The following is an 18,436-nucleotide window of genomic DNA, read 5'->3' on the forward strand; positions in this document are numbered from 1 at the left end:
ACATGAGCTGTTGTTTGGACACCAAGACCAACTGATTAAATAAGTAGAACCAAGTGCGCCTCTGCTTGTTTGGAATGAAACCCTGTAGCCACTCCAGTCCTTCATGGACAATATTAGATGCCCCTGTACTAGTGACAGAGTTAGAAAGCTTACAAGATGCAAACCTCTTGTCAACACCAAAATCAGTGTTTTACAAGTTTTGATGTATATGAGGCAAGTGAAGGGGGCATTTACGTTTAGGCCTATGAAGACTGCATCAGTGCAGACTCAGCAGCAGCCTATTACCCAACATTCCATTAGATACAAGTGAGGACCAATTAGACTGGTTTTGTTTTACATTTGTCTGACCAATGCAGCAGAAAGGAAGATATTAGATGTGAGAGGGAAAAATGTTTGTTTATAAATTTACCTTGCCATTGGGCTGCATTATGCTTGTGATCTGAACTCAGATACTGTAAGTGAACAGACTAGCTTATTAAGAAAAAAGAGCATGAGTGATGTGCAGAATGAGCCTGTCCCAAATAAAACCTTGAACCTGTTTAAACCTTGAAGACTCTTAGGGTGTGTTCATACTTGTCCTGAATCCTTTCCTTAACTCCACAGCCAGGACTGATTCTGGGCTTGTTTGGGAGAGGGGCTCATTATTGCTGGATTGCTTTCACACACAAGAATTACATATGGATGAAGCATCGATTATGCAATTCCATATGCCACTTTTCTGCACGCAGGTTTGAAACATGGTGGCCACTAACTTCATCCGTTGGCTACTTTTTTTATTTCTTTCTTTTTTTCTTTATTTGCTTTATTACTTTTACACTTGACCAAACATACTGAACATGCAAAGCAAGCGGTTCTGGGACTATTTGGGACAGGGCTATATTTTCATACTATATAGGCTGCTTATACATGCAACTTATATGCAACAGCATGTTACATTTTTTTTATAATTGTATTTTTAAGGATTTTAGTAGCAACATAATTAGTTATTTAACAGTTCAGGTTATAAAATATATTTATAAAACTTGCCTACCTTCTTTATTTGTGTACTACTTTGTATTTTTGGCCCTTGGCCCACCACACAAAAAGTTTGAGCAACTGAAAAAGATCAACTTATTCACTGTGAAAAAATAATGTTTTACAGTGTGGATGTTATTTTATTCATTTAGTCTGTTTTTCTGCGTAATTCCGCCGCGCATCAATTCGACCTCACTGTCATAATAAAGCTCTAAAGCAAGGAGCACCAAGTCTAAAGGAGTTGGCCTATAAGTCTGTAGTGTATTCCCAATGGCAGTCAGGTCTGTGGAACCAGCGTCCCAAACAAATATTAAGTTAATCCAGAGCACACACGATCATGAACAGCAAAATTATTCGCGTTATTTCGGAGGATTAATTTCTCGTGTACGTGTGGCGCTGAATTTTGAGGACAAAGCGTCGCGAGATCTTCCACAGTCGCAGGGAGAAAAGCAACTGTCGCGAGATTTGATCAGCTGATACGTCTGTGTTTTAGTGTGATTTCGGTCGGTCAACACGTGGGGAGGAGAGAAAGACACACACGCACACACACCGAGCTGAGGGACACGGCGGGGCTGTGCTGGGCCCACAGAACGAAACGGTCATTGAGCTTTATCATTACGGGTGTGCGGTTCACGGTGGCGGCGAGGAGGACGTACAGACACGGTGAGTTTGTGCAGCGGCTGCGGTGTTGAGAGCACAGCTCGGCCCGGAGAGAGGGCTCATGTGGGACACGGGCGCTAGCTGCCTAGGTTACCGTTAGCTCGCTGCTCTTTCTCTTTCAGTGTCTCAGTGTTGCCCTCTACTTTAGCTAGCGAACATGCCCATCCATGCTTTATATGTCTTCGTCGCTTTTTTGGTTTGTAGGTATGTGTTCGCGGTCATTGATCTGGCTGTCATTCATTAGACTGTACTAACGCCTCTCACCAGCTAAAACAGAACTGTTAGATAACTAATTATGGCTTCCCAGCCAACACACGATTTAAAGCTGTCTCACTTTGCACAAGCTCTCATTCACTAACGTTAGCTAGCTAGGATATGTGCTTGGCAACTGACTGCGAGAGGTTCACAGCCTGTATTTTAATACCTTTTTAACTCCAGCTTGCAGTGTTGCAGGGGTGAGTAATAAACCAGGCTAGCTTACCGGTATTCACGACAGTAATGGGCTGTTTGCAGCGAGTTGCGGTGAATGGCTCGTTCATTGATGTCCCTTAGCTGGCGAGGTAAGCTAACTAACCTTAGCTCAGTTAGTTCACGGTGCGTGGGGCTAATTTTGACGTTTGGAGGTTCAACTCAACCACACAGTAGCCTCGAGTGAACTACAGACTTATTTCTATATATTGCGCACGCCAGCAGTCGAGTAGCTACTGCTATTTATAGACAGATAATTTAGTTAAATATCGATAATATACATTTTTTTTTCATAACAAGAGCTGATCGAGGTGGCTGGGCTGACTTTCCTGAGACACTAATCCCATCTCTGTGGCTTTTACTTGTGGATGACCTCTCTATGTGCAGCTAATGGCTCTGCTGGCTGCACTGTATTAATTCATTCAGCGCCTCGGCCTACCGTTACTCTAAAAACACACTGTAGGTCAAAATGCAGCAGTTAGCAGCGGCGCGGTCACGCGTCTAGTACCGGTTATTAAAGTTAGTCGGCCGATTTCGCATCTTACTGTTCGCTGCAGAAGTGCCGTCTATATTTTAAGCAGCATAGTTTCTCTTTCCGCTGCGAAGGAGTAAGTTAGCTCATTCCAGGCTGGGTCAGCAGTAGCGTGCTAGCCTGCTAGCGCACATGTAGCTTACTGCAACCTCGAGGCGAAAGACGAGGCTGGAGTCGGTTTCTTATTCGCCCTGTTCTTGTTCGAATTTTCCCGTTCCACCTTAAATGGTGCCGCCGTAATTGATGTACCACTTAAGGTGGAACGGGAAAATTCGAACAAGAAGCCAACTTCAGCCATATGCGCCAGATGCCTCGGCACGGTTACGCTTCTCAGGACAGCTTCTAGACTGCCTTACTGTGGTATTTCTTACATATTTACAAACATTTATCGCAATTAGTTACACATATTTGCTCTGTCGGGAAAGGAAATAAATGCTGGTTCAAATGTCTCCTCACACTGATCTGGGTCTAGTGTCTGGTGCGTATATTAGCACAGGCTCAGTACGGGGTGTTTTGTAATCTAAACGCGGGCACCCGAGCTAGCTAGTTAATAAGCTGCTTAAGATGCTTCTTGTACTTGTGCTTATCTGTGCGTTTTAGCACCGAGAGTTTGTGGAGTGAATCCGGTGACCCCGCCGTTATCTCTCCCCACCAAGGTCGTACAGCGGCGCACCGTGATTCCTGACTCGGTGTGTGCTCTAAAGCGCCCAGGCCCGTGATAACGGCCGGCGGTGAGCTACACGTCCACTCTGCGACCGTTTATTTAACCTCATCGAAGGTGAACGTCGGTTGTGGACAGCAAAAATAAGAACTGACGTTTTTTTTTGTGTTTTGACCAGACCGCACACGCTCAAGTCTCACTGCAGCCTGAGACACGTGACCGGTCTTGAACTGAGGAGAGTGACTCTTATGTGTGGCAGCCATGGGGGCTACTTTACAGGGGGTCAGTGTCACTGTTGGAAGACACCCCAGTGTGTTGGTTGTCAAGTAAAAAGTATTGGTTATTAATATGACAGTTTAAATATTTATGCTTTGGTTGATTGCTTTAGTGTTTGTTAGTAGTGCTGGGTGATACTGATAATCTAGATGTTTTCCATGTGTATCACAGTATCGGATGAAATTTGTTGGTGTCAACAAAGTAAAAGAGCTTATGTTTCCTGAGTAGTGGTACTAAAAGAATGTCTTACAAACCTGACAGCCTGGTTTTCTATATCTTCTCTTAAAATGACACTGAAAGGAACCTTGGAAACTTACTGATTATTTAATTTAGATGGATTTTTTCAAAACAATCTGGAGCATCCAGCAAATGACATACAATATATTTAACAGTGCGTTCCTGGCTACCCCGAGTAAAGTGCACAAAATAGAATTACATAAAAACAAATTAAAACAAGCCACTTGACAAAGTGAATCGCACTTTGTTACAGGTATAATATCACAGATGTCTTGCTTATTACCTATCAGCTATATCGCTAAAACTGAAAAGTAACATAATTGGTATACTGGTATATAGTATATGTTGCCCAGCACTGGATGTCAGTATATTTAGTTATTCATAAGTAGAAGGGCTCCTTATGACGTTTGGTTTGCTTGTTTGTCTTGCTTCCAGATGACAGGATTTAGGAAGCAGTAGTGCTCTGAGGCGGATCATTTTAAGATTTTTTTGGATGTCTTGGATATTATTGATTATTATGCTGTTATTATGTTGCCATTTAGGTTTGAAGGGCGATTTGACCAGTCGTTTCAGTCTTTATCATACAGACATATAGCGCACTCCTTTCACTTTGACCTAGGTCTATTGCTTGTCTTTGTGCGTTAAGCCAATGTTGGATAGAAATGGGGCCACGGGCATCTGTTGAGACAAGGCAGCTCAGGGCAGTAAGGCTGACCATGCTTATCCCTCTCCTTCCAGTTCACTGGTCAATAATAGCCATGCATAGTGTCAACCGTAACTCAGTAGACGTTCCAGTGTCTGGACCTAGGTGTCCTGGGATATGCTGTCACTTAGTCCAGAGATGTGGCACATGTTTACGCTCTGTTTCCAACATAGTAGTATGACATAGTAGTCACTCATGTAATCTTCATTTTCTTTTAGGAAGTTAGTGTAATGACATTGTAGAAGTTGATCATTACACAAGCTTTGGTATTCTAACTAGTTTTCTCAGTAATTGATGCCCTTAGCTTTCCTTTTAAAAGGGACTAACACATCACACCTCTCTTAATCCACCATCATTCATAGCTGAGCCTCTTATGACTGTAATCTCAGTAAAGAGATCCTTCATCCATGTTTTGAGATGTCATCCATTGAGAAGAGAAAGTTGTATCCAGGTTTTCAGAGTCATTTTACATATGGAAAACTTAGCTTGGCAAGAATGCCATGTGGCATATAAAGTTTGTCCTTCTCTTTACCAGGGCATTGGCACTCCCCAGTTCAGCCCATCTCTGTGAGGTCAAAGTCCAAGTTCAGAGTGTGTTAGCATAGTCTCCTTTTTATATAGTGCAATGTAGAAAGGAGGCATGTCGCCCCCTGCAATGCATTCCTTTCTTTCCACAGCCTGGGCTTCTCTGGCTCAGTTAAGGAAAGGCATGCTTGGGTGTCCTTTTTTTAACATGTAGCGGTTGCTGGCCAATGAGTGCGAGACATAGTCTGCACGTAGTCCCGTCAGCCTGTTAGCTTAAACTAAAGCTGTGTGGCACCGCCCTCTCTACTCTAGTGTAGTATACAGAATCCTCCCCTTTTTAACAGGCCAGCCGTTCCAAATGTGTACTATATGTGAGCATAGCTAAGCAGGGATATGGAGCAAGAAAAGTGTCTGTTTTGCAGCTATTAAAAGATTGTAGAAGTATGTAAGTAAATTCATCTTTACTTTCAAGTTCCTTAGTCTGGTAAATAAAGTGGTTAACATGTTAAGTTGGCTCCAGTCTTTATACGGCTGTCTTTTTAAATCAGTACTTCCATGGAACTTCATGTCTGATGTGCTTAGGAGCAACCAGCTGCCTTGTTATAATCTCTTACTTTATCTATACAGAGTTGCTTTGTGTATTTAACAAAACCTTGGATGCCAAAAAACACATTATAATGTGGTTTAGATTTAGCAAACTTATGCTCCAGAGAGTAAGTTATGTATGCTTCTATATTGTCCATAGCGATAATGTACCTAAGACTAGAAAACAAAATCCAGAGTTATACATCTGAAGTGTTTGTTGAATATCAGCTTCAAAAAATCCTTTCCTTGCTTGTTATGGTAGTCAGATCATAACCTTGATAAGCATTGCTTGTATAGTTTTACTAAAAACATTTCTTGCGCCATAAATATAAACTGTGTACCTGGAGTGTCTTTCTCAGTGTAGAAGGAGTTAAAGGATTTTTTAGGAATCCTTATTGACAGTACAGTTTTTCCAGCATGTTAACAAATTGTCATCCACCTTTAATATTAGAGGGACCTTATTTAATAATGGGACCTGAATTCATGCTTTCATAGGTATTAGTTGGGTTTGTTTTCTTTGGATCAAGATATGTTGCATTATTGAACTACAGTCTAGTAAAATTAGTGCAAGTTCTACTGTGTCATAAAGGTAGTATTACTTTAGTATGAGTGTTGGTCACTTTTTGGTATAAGCAGTAGTTTGGTTTCAGTCCTTTGTCGCTGCTGTTGAAGATTTTCATTTCAAAACGCTGTATATTCATTAGTAACAATTGTGGATATAATAAGTTCTCTAAAAGAATTATACCTGATGTATAATGGAAAACACACAAACACTTGAAAGTGGGCTGTGATGCGTCTTGGAATGAAAACTTTTACTTGTCATAAGTCAGTGCCCGAAATTTGTGTGGAAGATTAGGAGGTTTTTTCTTTTCCCAGGTAATTGAAGCAGCTAGAAAAGTGAGCTGAAACTGTGTGAAGTTAAAAGGAATCCTGACTGGTAAGACGTTTTGACCTTTTATATGGTGCAAATACCCTAAACTATTCAAATATGTTGTGAAAAACATAAAAATATTTATTTCTTTATAAAACTGTAAAACAATCTTGCTACTCATAGGTCAGTTTTTGTTACACTCTGGGTAGTGACTAGGGGTCGACCTTTATTTTTTATTATTTTAAGAATGATACTGATTATTAGTAAACAAGGAGACTGATGACCCATGAATGGAGTCACTATTAATTTGCCCTAAATGTGGTGTGAAAATGTGCAGGTACGCAGTCCCTGCACAACAGAAACATCAATGGAACAAGTTTAATGAACTAATAACACTAAATATTTCATTTTTTATGAAAGATTAAGTGTATTGAACTTACAGGTTATGATGAAAAAATTTATGCAGACAGAGAAACTTTAAAGAGAGTTGACACAAATAATAAAGAGCGTGGAGTAAAAAATATTGTTTTATTCAAACTAAAAAAATGACATGACTAATAGTGTAATTTTGCCTGTGCAAATTACAATTTAACATTTTTCAGTATTATTAATATTTTTATTTTTGCAGAGGTGTTCTTGTCTGTTACCATAAAAACTGGTTTATCAAGTCTGCAGCTTCTTTTCCTGTGTTTCTCCCGTACACAGTCAGCCCACTCACCCGATAACTAGCTGCATGTAAGATACTCTCATTTGTTTGAATACAGTGGACTTGTGCATTACATCAACAAGTAAGACTGATGCAACTCGTAATTACGCAGGCTCATGATGATAAACTGCTGATAATGTAATAAAATCCTCAACCAATAAAGTAATATTTTTGGGTGCAACGTAGAAAGATTTAATTTGGGTGATAGTTATAAATTGAGTAACATGTAATAACAATGTAATAGAATATTGTAATAAGTCACCTGTTGTAATCTTATCGTTTCAGTTAACTTAGGTTGTTATTATTTGGACCACGACTAGCAGTGCATCAAGTAGTTGGAACATTGGAATTGACCTTTTATTATTGACCAATGAGCTTAACCAATGGTTAGCTAAACATTTGTTGTTCACTTTTTTCAGTCTGAGCCAGAGACATTAGCCAAGAAGTAAACACTGATGACAGCAATTTTAGCTATTGTCAAGTGGAATTGGTGAAATAAATAAAAGTGATGACGCCGAGAGTGGGCTACAAGTAAAGTTAAGACGGACAGACGGGAGAGGAAGATGCTGCGCCGGTTTGGCTGTTTGTCTAGAAATGTTATCCCATTATTTTCTTCTTATCGTATTTACCTCTGCTGCAACCATTTGAAGACATCAGCATGCATCATATGGTTATAATAAGTAATGATGAATAAATTATTTACAATTATTTATTTATTAACAATGTTTATAAAAAATAATGACGGTTTGCTGGAACAAAGCTGTTGATTTTTCAAAATAAATAAAATGTGTATTTTTAACAACATATGTTAATAGTTTAGGCTATTTACCCACATTGAGGTCTAAATGTCTTGGTAGGTGGGTGTTCCTTTTAACCATTCTGAGTACTGTACTGATTTATGAATGAGTACTAACTCCTCTCTTTTGTCTCCTTTGTTCTTAGGAGTTGTAGCTAGGGTCCACAGGAGATGCCGCTGAGGTTCCGTTCCATTGTCCCATACATATTTCCTGGAGTGGTAGCGCTCATAGGCTGGTGGTGGTACACCTCACGCAAGAAAGAGTGGATCACTGGCCACAACAGCGAGGAGGGACAAGCCATGGGCTTGTTGGCTTCTCCTGGTGAGAGCAGCAATGGGATAGTGGATAAGGACTGTCAAGCCATCAGCGTTAGACATGGAAGAACCAGTCAAGAAAGACCTAAGGCCAAAGAGCAGAGGCCTGCTGAGCAGGAGGTTGTAGCACAGGTTCATGCACCTGCAACAAAGGCCTCATCAGGAGAACCTCTTAGCTCGTCTGCAATAGTGGAAGCATCTGGCAAGCTTGACTCCTCTCACAGCAAAGCAACTACAGACTCCCTGCAGAGCAGCCCTGAGGCATTCAGGCAAAAGCCCCCAGTTCCAACCTCAACCTCGTCAAATGTAGTAGAGAAAACTTCTCATAAGAGACCCGTGGCAGCTGCTTTAAGCGACAAGTCAAGACAGTTGCCCACAGTTGGAGAGCTGGACTCAGTTAGGCAGCTTCAGGATCAAACGGCCAACAAACAGGAACTTGACACTAAGGAAATATCACCTGCTGTACCCTGGAGTGCGGAGCTACCCAAAGCAGAGCGCCCGGAACCTGAAGGAGGGGTGGCTGACGACATATTGGCTGTGGCTTTTGCTGAGAATGTCCAAGCAGACTTGGTGAAAGACAGCCTTTCTTCCACCAAAGATGACTTGCCCCCCAAAACACTCACAGTTCTAGATCAGTGTGCTCAAGCTGTATTCCAGCATTCTTTTCTCACAGAGAGCCCTGTGGTTTCTGCTTCATTTCCCCTCTCTGCCAGCACCCCTGTCTCTGATAACTCTATCGAAGCCAAGCACCATGAGAACGGAGATGTAAGTGAGTCAGCTAAGACCAGCAATAGCATGGAGGAACTTCACCGGCTGGCTACTGGGCTCATCACTCAGGTCATCACAGCGGCTACACAGGAGGTCATGGCGGTGAGCAGCTGTGAAGCCTCAGTGGCAACTAGCAGCATCACACCCACTTTTAATGGAAAGGACATAATGAGGGAAGAGGAACACCGTGAATCTCAGGTGTGCCCCTCTTCTCAAAGCCAAGCAAATCACGTAGAGCAGCGGACAGCACAGACTGCAGAGGATGTCATCAATGGCTGCCTTGTCCCCTCAGTCTGGGAGAAGTCGGAGGATGAGCGGCAGTGTACATTGTCCTCTCAGCGACAGTTGGAATCAATCCCGGTGTTGCCCAAGATTCAGGCTGAGGAGGCCGTAACCGGAACAGAAGATTCTGGGTGTAGCACGTGCCAGTCGGAGGATGGCATCAGCAGTGAGGACCTTCTCCTCAGCACGGGTTTGTCTTCAACCGTGCCTGAGCGCAAAGAGGACCTTATTCAAATTTCAGGGATCTCCAGGAGTTCAGAAGAAAAGGAAGATGGACTGCAGGAGAGTTCTGATTTAACAGGTCTGGAAGAGCCAACGCTGACTGCAGAGCACGTGGCTGCTGTGTGTGAGGTGGCACGACTGAACGGGGCAGGACTCAGGAACGGAACCAGTGAAGCAGAGGCTGACCAGTCGGGAGGTGAGTGCCATGATTATTGCATTGTGAGGAATGGTGTGGTTTAATAAACTTTGAGAAACTTTCAGTAGGTCTCAGCATGCAAGAGGAAAGGAAAATGTCCGTAGTATATTATGTCTGTAGTATATGCACAGTTAAAGGAAAACTTTCAGTTTCAGTCTAAATTTAGGCATTAACCAAATATGTGCCTTTTCCAGCATAGGAGGTAGATATCCATGCAATGTTTTGAAAATATAACCGTTTTTGTACAGACACTACTATTTTACAGTATACCTAAGAGGTGGGGATATTTAGTGAATGTACAAGATATTGTCAAGATATGACTTTTCAATTGTAATACTATATATTACCTTGTAATATGGAATACAGTTTGGTGTGAACTGATGATATGATTGCAGTCTGGGGGTACCCCTTAACAGTGGAGCAGCATAGCTAATTTACTGTTGGATCCATGGAAACCTCTGCTTCTCAAATTCCCAAACAGTGCATGTTACATGAGGAGAGCCACCACTTACACATGCACATTCTTGCAGCATGCACCAGCAGATCTTTTTTTCCCCCCATCACCTGTTCTTGATCTCAGCACTTTGGTAGAGGCTTGAAAGTTTGTGTTTGCGTTATGCTATAGAATTATTCTATGCAGAAGGTGATGAGTGTCCCTTTTGAAGTGCATTTTGGACAGAGAGTATAGGTGTTTTTACTGTGCCTATGGCAGGAAGCACTTGTGTCTCATTTGTTATTTCTTTGATGCTTTGCAAAGTGTGGTCACTCCAGCTGGTGCTCTGTGATCCAACTGTCAGCCTGTGCCTTAAGAAAGGTGTTGTTTCTTGCAGCTCCTGGTCATTTGGTTCAAACTGCCAGCCATCTTATTCCTCTCCCATAGTCTCTCACAGCAGGATAGTAAAAGCTGCAGTAGTGCTTTGGTGGTCTTGCTACGTGACTCTGTCCCAGTCTTGACTGTCTCTGTTTTGTTTTCACTCACAGTGAAAGTTTAAATCTGTCATTTCTGCAGGAAGCATTTTCCTTCGACTCTTATGGTTATACTTTACTTTGTTTCCTGCTGCTACAGTATGGTGATATTTCTCTTTCCTGAAAGTTGAATGCTTTCCTATTTGGTTAAAAGATATAAGCAATTAGTTTTATAAAGCATAATCAAGGGGCTTCTGTCATTGGGTGTTGGTATTTATAAAGTGTGATATTGTAGATGTCATCCTCTGAAGCACAATTCTTGTAAGTGTTGTTGCTATTCATTTGTATCACTTGTGTTTTAGTTACCCCTGTTGCTTAGCAAGCCTGGCCTGTCTAAGCAGCTTTTTGTCATTGATCTTCAAAGAGGCATAGGTTAAATACCTGTGAACGCTTTGACGTTGGTCATTACTATGGTGGGCAAATGTGCTGTGCGCTCTGTTATAGCATTTCATGGAACTTCTGCTTCAGGTATGCTTTGCTAAGTGGTATGTGGGTTGGCCTATCATGTGGTGAAAGTTTGGAGAAATGGTGAGCTTAAAAATGTAATTAGTAAACGACAAATATACAATGTGTCATATTTGAAAGTTTGTTTAGCACTTTACAGTCCTGATTAATATAAGGTGATGGGTGTTTTTAATGTTATCCGTTTGATTTAGGTTCGGATGTGAACAGTATGGATTCAGTTGACAGCTGCTCCACCTTGGGGACAGGAGATGGCCAGCAGAGTGGTAGCCAGTCCAGCCAATCACAGAGTTCTGAGTTGATTGTGTGGGAGATAGAGGTGCCAAAGGTGAGCTTTCTCAGTACCTCTCCTAATTTTTCAGCCTAGGTCAATACTGACTGAAGATCCACTATCTGTACTTGACAATTGTAAAATCACAGTGAAGTAGCTCTAAGCTATAAAAGAAAAAACATTTGTAATGGGTCTGTGTGTAAGTAGCTAACAGTTGCTTAGCTAACTATGATTTTTGTTGACCTACAGCATTGTCTAATGTATTCCTTGGTTATTGAGAATATAATGGGACCCATATGGCATTTCCCTCACAAATATTGACTTTGCTGATATCCTTTCCCTTTTTTGTTTGCAGCATCTAGTTGGTAGACTAATTGGCAAACAAGGGAGGTACGTGAGCTTTCTGAAGCAGAGCTCTGGTGCAAAGATCTACATTTCCACCCTGCCTTACACTCAAGAGTTTCAGATCTGCCATATAGAAGGTGAGTGAGTGGCATAAGCCATTATGCTCTGCCAAGCCCAATTAATGGTGACTGATTTGTGCTTTAAGATGTAAACATACTGTTTCCCCCTCCCTACTCCTCCTTCTCGTACTTCATCTTTTTCTTCTTATTATTCCTCCCTGTTCTCAGGCACCCAGCAGCAAGTAGATAAAGCACTGGCATTGATTGGTAAAAAGTTCAAAGACTTGGACCTGACCAACTTGTATGCTCCCCCACCACTGCCACTCTCACTGCCCTCGCTGCCCATGACGTCCTGGGTAAGACTAACTTGGACTCTCTGCTGCCTTTTGTTCCAACCATCTGGAGCAGGAAGACTGAAAACACTCGTCTCTTCTTTGGACCTGTTTACACCTTGCATAAACGTTTGTTGTTGGTGATCAGACCACGTTCGAGATCAACTTGGCTGCATGAAAAGCCAGGTGTAAATACCACCAAGATGCATCATGTTCTGATCATGATCGAATCACTCAACCCGCATTCAGAAGTTGTCAGAGACAGATCTTTACCACAATTTAAAAGAAGTGTAAATGGATTGCATTTTCATTAGCCATATGCAATTATGTAAGTGTGAGTGGAAATGCATCCGCCAAGCGCTGACTACTAGATGAGAGGTCATCAAAAGAAGTAGGATATGCAAGGCTGGAGTTATCCACCAAGCCCATATTGCCCACTTGTAACATAATGGGGGAAAGAGTAAACAAAAGTAAAAAGGAAACATTTGTTGATGTGCTTTCTATGTGGATAAAGTACAGTGTGAAAAGGGTAAATGGACTCCAGCCAGTGTTTATCTAGATTGTATCCGGACATGAAGCACATGTTACTGCAAGGTGCAAACAAATTCTTCTAGATTTATAGCAGTGGCCACCAATTCTGGCCTTAGAGATCTAAAATCATACAGTTTAGTTCTAACTCAGGAGTGTAGCAAAGGACAAGTGAAGTTGCAGGTTTTTAATCCAACAAAGCGGGAGCACACACAATCCATTTTTTGACGACTGAGACCAACTAATTAAATAAGTGGAATCGTGTGTGCTCCTGCTTGTTTGGAATGGAAAAGCTGCGGCCACACCGACTCTTTGTGGACAAGGTGGGACTCTTCTGATCTGCCCCAATCCAACACTTCTAGATGTTGTTTCACAAAGCAGGATTTCTTAATTACCCAGATAATTTAAGTCTAAAGTAAAGATCGTCCAGTAGGAGGAGACATAAGTGACACATGTTCTTCCTTTTGGCTTGGGTTTTGCAGCTTAATTAAGAAACCCTGCTTTGTGAAGTGTGGGTCCAATTGATGACATTCTTGGGAAACAGTTGGTGAGCTAAGTGATGCTCTAGATTTGGGCCGAAAATGGCCTCTGCAGGAAGGTAGATTTCTAGGAAGAAAGATGGTTACTGCTGTTTTGTAGTGGCTATTATATACTTGGAGTATTGGTTTTCCCGACTCAGGCTTCATTCTGGACTGAAATGGCTTTTGTGGTGAATTACTGCTGAATTTGCAGCTTGGTCTAATCTGTGTCCCAGAAACCAGGTTTTTTTCACTGCTTTCAAATGCATGCAATCTTAGGATGGTTTCTCAATATTGTTCATGATTACTCATATACACAGCAGACTATGGCTGGTGGTTTCCAGCCCTCCTCTCTACATACAAACTCTGCACATTTTTGTATATTCTCTGCTCTAACACAGCAGATCTGACAAACAATTTATTAATTAGTTAATCAAATTGAATCAGATGTGTTCGATGGGGGAATGGGGATAGGATGTCAATCTGTGATATAACTTAATAGATTTTGTAAATGCTGTGTCTTTGTTCATCTAACAGCTCCTTCTTCCTAATGGTGTAACGGTGGAAGTTATTGTGGTCAATATTGTCTCAGCTGGCCACGTGTTTGTCCAGCAACACACCCACCCTACATATCATGCCCTGCGCAGCCTGGACCAGCAGATGTTCCTGTGCTACTCCCAGCCTGGCACCCCCGCCCTGCCATCTCCAGCCGAAGGTAGGGAACAGAAAAGTAGGCTTCCTCTGTGAATTTCACACGTGAACTCCCTCCCACCCATTTATCTCTTTTCCTTTCTCTGTATTTCCTCTAGTTGGTGTGATCTGTGCAGCTCCCGCAGTTGATGGCGCATGGTGGCGAGCGCAGGTGATCTCGTTCTACAAGGATTCTAACGAAGTGGAGATCCGATACGTGGACTACGGCGGCTATGACCGAGTGAAGATTGATACTCTTCGTCAGATTAGGTTACTGCTTCTTCTGCTTAGTGTTGAGTATGACACTTGGGTTTTTTTTTTTTTACTTTAAGGCTTTTTTTAAATAATTGTCTTCCTTTTAGGTCGGACTTTGTGACATTACCATTCCAAGGAACAGAAGTTTTACTGGACAACATAGCCCCTCTTCCTGGTAGGGATGCTTTTTGTCATATGATATTTGCACGATTTGTTCTTTTTGCTCAAAGGAAAGTTTGCTGCCTGTAACTGCTATATAACTAGTGCCTTCATGTCCTCACAGGAGAGGATCGATTTTCAACTGAAGCCACCTCTGCTTTAGAAGAAATGACACGTGGGGTACCATTGCTTGCACAGGTACGTGGCAAACAATGTTCAAAACAAGATGATGTCAGATTAAAACCAAAAAATGACTTTGGTTTCTTTTTTTTTTTTTAGGTGACAAACTATGACAATAACACAGGCCTTCCGTTAGTACAAATGTGGAACATGGTTGGAGATGACGTGAGTGCATTTGCATTGTCCACAAATATTCTTATTTCTCAATTTGATTCTCATCCTGTGGACCAGGATTTTTGGCTTTGTCAGTTGCTTTTTTTTAGCTTTTATCACTAATACTTATGACAGACTGCTGTACTTTCATGAAAGTGATTGGTGGTTATAGTTTTAATTTAATTTCTCTTTTTATTTACATCTGCAGCTGGTGCAGCTGAACCGCACTTTGGCAGAACGAGGCTTTGCCACCTGGGTGGACAGTTTCTGATCCATCTGATCCCCTCCCCCTGTCCCATCCTCTTATCACCTGCTCACCCCTTTTATCTTGTCTTGGTGTGCAGGATTGACCTGAGTCCTCCCTCCTACCCGTAACACCCTCCTACCTGAAGTGCACATCACTGGCTAAGGGGAGATGTACTTTTCAGTTCTATTTTTGAGGTTTTATTTTGTTTCCTCCCTTTCAACGTAATGTACTGTATTTAAAAATACAGCCAGGTTTTATTCAGAGAAAATCCTGTAAGACATGAATGAGGAAAATCTCTTCATTGTTCTTCTAAATGTAAAGAAATCTTAAAAAGAATTGTAACTAAATTAAAGTTGATCATGTTTTCCGTCCAACCAGACTCCTTCCAGCACAAATCTGACTGTGGATAGTTATGCCATGGATGTAAAAGTGTAATTATATGAAGAAAATAATGTACATTAAAAATATAACTATGGTGCCGTCAACACTCAACGTTGGTAACATTTGAAAGGACTGTCAAATATTCGGCTTGGGACTGATCTTGTGCATACTTCAGTTTTCATAGCTTTGTCTCAGTAGTTTATGTGCTTATGAGTTATTTTATGATGGTGGTGGTTCAATATGGCTGGCTGCTTGTGGGAAATCGTAACCAGAGTGCTGTCCTCCACCCCAAATGCTTCTGCACATTCAGTGTGTAGAACAGGACGTGTCCATGTCACGAGAGGGGAGACCTACCACTGCTCCACAGATCCTGTCTGATCTTCCACCCCAACTTCTGTCTGTACAGCATTGTGGCCTTAGGGGGGGAAACATGACCCCTACCCCCCCAACACACTCGCTCTGTGAGACCTGTCCTGCAAATTGCCTTTGGTGTGAATAGGCCTGGTGTCACGTGTCATCTCAAAATGCAGCTTCTTACTGTAGCCCATTATACATGGAGGCGCTCTACGACTTTCTCTGTAGGACATTTCTGATCTTGTTCCTCTCCATGTATCTGGAGGAATACACTAAGGGATTGAGTTGCGCTTCACTTGAACTACATGGCCTCACTACATGTTTTTCCTGACCAGCGGAACGCTTCAACTGCTGGTCAGATGGGACTTTGAAAACAGAACACTATGTCTGAGAGTGGGCCTCTGTTTTGGATAGGTGGATTGCATATAGTAGGAGTCTGTGTGTCTATTGTATGCATGCAATCCTGTTCAGAGCACACCTTTTGGCCTAGTCCTCTGTTGGTCCACCCAGAAGTCCACAGTTTGCTATATGTAGTGTGGCTAACTGCCTGCAAGTATTGCTTTAATGATGCCAGAGGCAGTTTTATCACTCCTCATTTGGAGTCCATAAATCTAAATGGTTATTGTGGTCAGTAGCCATCTTCTACACATTCTGTGAACTGTTGGTTAGAAAATCCACCCTGAGCATAAACTCTGTGTTACAAGTGGCACATGAGATGGCACAAGTTAGAAGTGCTCACAGTGGGTTTGTTGTGGAAGACGAAAGCTTTAAGAAGCCTCCCTCAGCTTTTTTTCCCCTTTTGTTGGGTTTGACTTTGGAAATTACAGTTACAATGTACTTGATTGCAGTACCTATAATTTGTCATTTGTAAACCTTTTTCGTTTGCTTTATTTTTTTTTTGTTTGGTTTTATTTTTTTGTAAGTTAATTAATCATGGTCTGTATTGCATTTGGGTATACGACTTTCTTGGCCAGGACTCATTCACCCAGTTTTCTGCTGCTACCCCACTTTTGTTCACCTAACATTGAACTTTGGCAATTCAAAACCTGATTGGGCTTTTTCCACCCATTTTGATTTGGTCTGTTGGGGTTCTTTTGGGCGAGCACTACTTTCCACTAGGGTTATAGTCCCATACGGTTGCCTGTGTGCTGCTAGTATTCTCTGCATTCAGAGAATCGCCCTTTAGCTCCCATTGGGGTCGGCTCATATCACGGCTTGAATAACTGAATAATTAAACAATTATTATATAAGAGCATTTTATCACCACATGTCGATTTTCAACCTAAGAACTTTTCAGGATTAAGACAGAAAACTTGAATTTACTCTTTTCATTATTTTTTCTTTTACTATAGGAATGCAGGTTACTCCCGTGAACTGTAAAGAATGCATAATGTAATGAAACTTACTGACATGTAAACTCCTTATAAACACTTGTAAAATGGTGAACTGCGGAGGGAAATGCACTTTTCTACACTACTTGTTGCAGTGTCCTGACTTTGTGAAAGCTATAAGGACTGTAATATCTTTGTTGAGTCTCAGGAATGGGCTTTCACTCCTGTCTGCTCCATGTCTGCTGTGTTTAGTGTATTGTCTAAATCAGTGGTAACGTGTCTGTGTTGGACATAGAGGTACTAAACGGCCTACTTAATGGTGTTCAGCCTCTTCTCAGCCTCTGAAAGGGTGTCTACCTGTGTTAAGCAGGCAAATAGATAGGGAACCACAGTGACCCAAACTCAGAAACTATGGACTGTGTTTTGGTGTCTGTTTTTATTGGTGTACTCCTCGATTTACAAGTTCATAGTTCATTGTAGAATTGCAATCACTGATTGCTGCATCAATACTGCAATACTGTCAGCTCACATCCTCAATTCAGACAGTTTCTGTTAAAGGGTAGTCTGATATCTCCACCTCACTTTCCCCGCAATGCTTCATCAAACTCTTTCTTGACTTGTCTGGGTTTGTGTAAATAAGATTTCACTGTACTTTTGTATAACACTGGGGAGAGTGTAGGAAACAAAGGGAACATTTTTTTTCTTTTTCACCCCTTTCCAAAATCTGCTCCTTGTTCTCTGTTGGTAGGACTGGTTTGAAGTGTTTCCCTAGCTAGTTGATTAATCATTTGATTTAAGTGAGTGTAAGCAATGCTGCCCACAGCATAGACATGTACAGGTCTGTTTTTGCTAGACTCATAAAGGTTTGATTTTTTTTTTTTTTGGTTGTACAGGTCTATTAAAAATGAGAATAAAGTTATTAAAACATGCTCACTGATGTTTTGTGCTGTATATCATTCATGAGAGTTTCAGCTTAACAGAACCTAACAAATGGACCAGTGGTTTCGTTTTACGACTGGAGTTCACAGCTTTTTCTGTTAACCCAAGTTTTAGATATTCAAGCTATGGTTGTGTCTAAAACCGCATATTACTATATACTACATCCTACTACTGATGTTTGGTGTACTGTTTACAATGGTAGGATGTGGTTTTGCACACAGCCTATGATTCATGTTTGTGTGCATGCTCCTGAAAGTGTGACGTTTATGACGAACAGCCAATAGCGTGACAATGGAGGAGGAGCTTATTTAAGAAATCTACATAAATATGTAGAAAGTAAAGCACTTGTGACCGTTAAACCGGAGCAGTACTGTCCACGGGTTTGACAGCATAAACGTCACAAAGGTCACAAAAGTGACCAGAAGAGTCACTTCCATCATCTCTGATTG

General features: G+C 41.5%; 1 protein-coding gene across 4 annotated transcripts; it reads left to right on the plus strand.

The window, feature by feature from the left end:
- Positions 1–1,512: 1,512 nt before the first annotated feature.
- On the plus strand, positions 1,513–17,981 carry akap1b (A kinase (PRKA) anchor protein 1b). Of its 4 annotated transcripts, none has more exons than XM_017694966.2 (12): positions 1,513–1,677; positions 6,538–6,598; positions 8,181–9,817; positions 11,440–11,573; positions 11,872–11,998; positions 12,149–12,276; positions 13,836–14,013; positions 14,108–14,258; positions 14,351–14,418; positions 14,527–14,600; positions 14,682–14,747; positions 14,944–17,981. In XM_017694966.2, the coding sequence occupies exons 3-12, from the start codon at positions 8,206–8,208 to the stop codon at positions 15,004–15,006; spliced, it is 2,601 nt and encodes an 866-aa protein (XP_017550455.1). In that variant the 5' UTR covers positions 1,513–1,677; positions 6,538–6,598; positions 8,181–8,205; the 3' UTR covers positions 15,007–17,981. The 4 variants fall into 4 exon arrangements, with proteins under 4 accessions (XP_017550455.1, XP_017550456.1, XP_017550457.1 ...); XM_037546704.1 differs by lacking the exon at positions 1,513–1,677 and adding an exon at positions 3,018–3,034; XM_017694967.2 differs by lacking the exon at positions 6,538–6,598.
- The last annotated feature ends 455 nt before the right edge of the window (positions 17,982–18,436 follow it).

Source organism: Pygocentrus nattereri, chromosome 17 (genome assembly GCF_015220715.1).
Source record: "Pygocentrus nattereri isolate fPygNat1 chromosome 17, fPygNat1.pri, whole genome shotgun sequence".
NCBI classification, from domain to species: domain Eukaryota; kingdom Metazoa; phylum Chordata; class Actinopteri; order Characiformes; family Serrasalmidae; genus Pygocentrus; species Pygocentrus nattereri.